The sequence below is a fragment of the Alligator sinensis genome, unplaced genomic scaffold, assembly GCF_000455745.1.
Source record: "Alligator sinensis unplaced genomic scaffold, ASM45574v1 scaffold1584_1, whole genome shotgun sequence".
NCBI classification, from domain to species: domain Eukaryota; kingdom Metazoa; phylum Chordata; order Crocodylia; family Alligatoridae; genus Alligator; species Alligator sinensis.
This window is the reverse complement of record NW_005842479.1, coordinates 444,082-447,254: the sequence shown is the minus strand read 5'-3', so window position 1 is coordinate 447,254 and position 3,173 is coordinate 444,082. Positions and strand designations below refer to the sequence as shown.

General features: G+C 47.6%; 1 protein-coding gene across 1 annotated transcript in view; it reads right to left on the bottom strand.

Annotated features, from left to right (window-relative positions):
• Positions 1-3,173, bottom strand: part of MCF2 (MCF.2 cell line derived transforming sequence) — an 80,155-nt gene that overhangs the window by 38,032 nt on the left and 38,950 nt on the right. Inside the window, 3 exon segments of the mRNA XM_025212729.1 lie at positions 1,103-1,222; positions 1,461-1,575; positions 2,082-2,206. Coding sequence (XP_025068514.1) covers positions 1,103-1,222; positions 1,461-1,575; positions 2,082-2,206 — 360 coding nt within the window.

The window sequence follows — 3,173 nt, the reverse complement described above, 5'->3', positions numbered from 1 at the left end:
GAAAGAGAAGGATTCGAGGCTGGCTTTAAGGATGCCACCCAGAGTACAATGGGGCAACACCTGACAAATGGTCACATGCATCTAAAAGCATCATCTGGTATCACCCACTGTTGGCAGGAGATGCAAGGAAATACATACCATGTGAAGTGGTCAGCCCAGTTCTGCATGCAGCCTGTACCTTTAGAAACAGGGTGCTGCCAACCCAGGAGGGCAGCTTTTTAATGTGTTTTTCTCATTCAAAAGAAAAGAAGAGCATTGCTGCAACAGGTTGGTTCACCCACACAGCTGGGCCCATGCCAAGATGGCCTGTGGGATGATACCATCATTTCATTGATGATTGCACAGAGGAGGAATTAAGCACTGCATCTGTGGCCCGGTTCGATGTGTAACCTTCTGCCCTCAACTAGGCCAATGCAATGGTTGCGTCTTCTCTCGTGTTGACCCGACGCCGGGAACCTTTCTCCTTCGTGCCCCGTCCGTTTCCCTCCAGCCCTTCTTCAAGCTCCCATTTCAGAACAGGCTTCTTTCAAACGGTGGATAAACCCCCGACTTCCCCACCACGCTGAATTAACCATTGCTGGGATTTCTCAAGGAGCCTAAGGGAGTTATATACCCAACTCCAGTAGGTTCCCTTCCACATACAAAAAGAAATGCGAAAAATAGATTTCAATTTTTTCATCACGGTTCTTGTTGTTGCCTCTCCATGTTGTCACCCACACACGCACCTCGGGACAGGGGCTTGTCTTGCTTTTTGACTTGTCTGCAATCCCTCATTGCCAAATGATTGCATAAATCATTCTGCCCCCACATGTCCAGCCCCTACCCTCACCTGCTCCAGGCAAAGAAATTTGCCTGTTCTGGATTTTATGCCCAGTCAGCAACTTACTTAAAATGAGAATAGCCAAATGTATTATCATGAGGTTTTTCATTTGATCTGAATGATGCTCCCCAGAGGTAAAAGATGAGTGAAATCCATATACTCAGCTACTGCCTGCCAAGTTTCAAGAGAGCAAGGCCATTTCTGGGAACACACTCTACCTCTTGTTAAAGGAGGGCTTACTGGGTTTCATGGGTAGATCTATCATTTGAAAGATTATCTCACCTGAGCCATATCATCTAAACTGCCCAAGTCTTTAAGCCTTTCTTTTACTTGAGAGACGCTATCTCCAGTATCAGGCAGGTCTGCTTGCCGGTCCATTAAAAATTCAATAGCATTCTTGACCTAAAAATATAAAGACAGCTGTTGCAAACTGATAATGATGATAAGCATACCACTCCTCTCTGATCTAAAGCCGATCAAACTGTAGTTAAGATTGCTCAGGGAGACAAAGCTGCAGTGCAAGGAAGTTCGAGTTAAATAAACATCCCAATACATCCAGCTCTGGCAATCCTAAGCACGATGCCTGCAATCTCTTGGATTGCCTCCACGAGCGTCGGGGGAAGGTACCGTCTCATCATACCTCTTGAAAGCTTTGCTCAAACTTCCACAGCTGTAGATACTGCTCCATTTTTAACTGGTGCTTTTCCCAGAATCCATCAAAAGCAGTTTCCATCTCATGCAGCTGAGCAAGTAACCTAAACAGCAACAGACAACGGCAAGACAGAAAAGAGTGGGCAAATGCAAGACAAGCAGAGTGCAAGCCCCCCAGACCCCCTGCAAAGTGGGGACTCAGAGACCAACTTCCCTGAGTTAGGAGATTTGGGACCTGGACTTTAAGCCCTGAGCTCATCTCCAGCATGTAGATAGAGGCTCATGCAGATCTCAAAGGTGACAACACTTCTCTGTCTTACCTCTCTAATCTATGGCATCCAAGAGCCTGGTCTTTGAAGGCTCCAAGTCTAGCCCCATCCCATTTTACAAACGGACAAACAAGCACGTAGCAAGGTTAAGGCACGGACCAAAGGTCCGACGGGCATTCGGTGGCAGAGGCAGGAAAGGAGCAGAATTGTTGCGGCCTTCCTTGTTGTGACCTTCCCTTTTCTTCTATCAACCAGGTATTCTTAAACCGTAATATCTTAAACCTTAATATCGTGTAAGTGCCCATTTCAAGTCAATGAAACACGTAGCACTCTGCACTCACCGATTCACGGTCTCCCAGTCCCCGGGTCTCTCGCGGTGCTCTTCCGGACTCGGCTCGTTGCTGTCGGGCTCTTCTAAGCTACTTAACAGCATGTTTCCTTCTTTTGTTACCGTCATGATATCTTCCTGTACAAGGCAAAGTGCTTCTGATTAGTGCATTGGCCGTGATCGACTGTACGGTTTAAGGGAAAGCCTTTTTCCATGTCTCAATTTGCCCATTTGTACAACAGGAGCACTAATACCTACTAGGCTGAGCTCATACAAGACAAGCAAGGTTATGCCAGTCACTGCTTGCTAAGTGCTTTGAAACCCCTTGCCCGGAAAGCAAAATTAAAGTCATATGCAGGCTGTGCCACATCAGCCGGTGTCCTAACGTACACGCCCTAGGTAGCACATTGCATCACAGGGCACAAAACATTCACAGGTGACACGAGTGTGTGCAGAAATGGCCTGATCCCACTTACAAGAGCCCCTGTCATTATGGGTCTGCCCACCGTTTTGTTACGAACTCATCCGACGTGGGTTAAAAATTAAACTTTCAGCCTTGGCAATCTGTTGGCATCGGATTAAAAAAAAAAAAAATCTCATTCTGAGCTGGACTCAGCCCAAGAGCAAAAGTTGTATTTATTTCCAGAAGGCAAGAGGCCAACGGAGAGGAGGGAGTCAGGCTCAGAGTCGAAACCAGATGGGACTGGGCAAGTGGGCTGTAGGGGACGGGACAAGAAGCAAAAAAGCAAAGAGAATAAGGGGTCGGTAACGTCTGAGGCGGGGAGTTGTGTTCATTGCAGGGCCATATAGCGCCAACTTCTAGATACTTCTTCTTTCAATAGGAAGAGTGCCCCAATCGGGCTGAAGGCAGGAGAGGAGCTATTCCTCCTGGCAAAATACACATGCCCAGATTAAAGGGAACTCAGGACTGGGCAGGGCCACCTGGGCTATCGGGCAATCATTAAATCTTCCAAGTCACCACGACGAACCCTTATTCAACCACCTGGTGTAAAACCAAGCCCCAAACACACCCGCCAGCGTGCAGTAGGTAAAAGAAGCGGAGATGCAAGCAAGGCTGACGTCCTGCCACTGCAATGATGTAGGG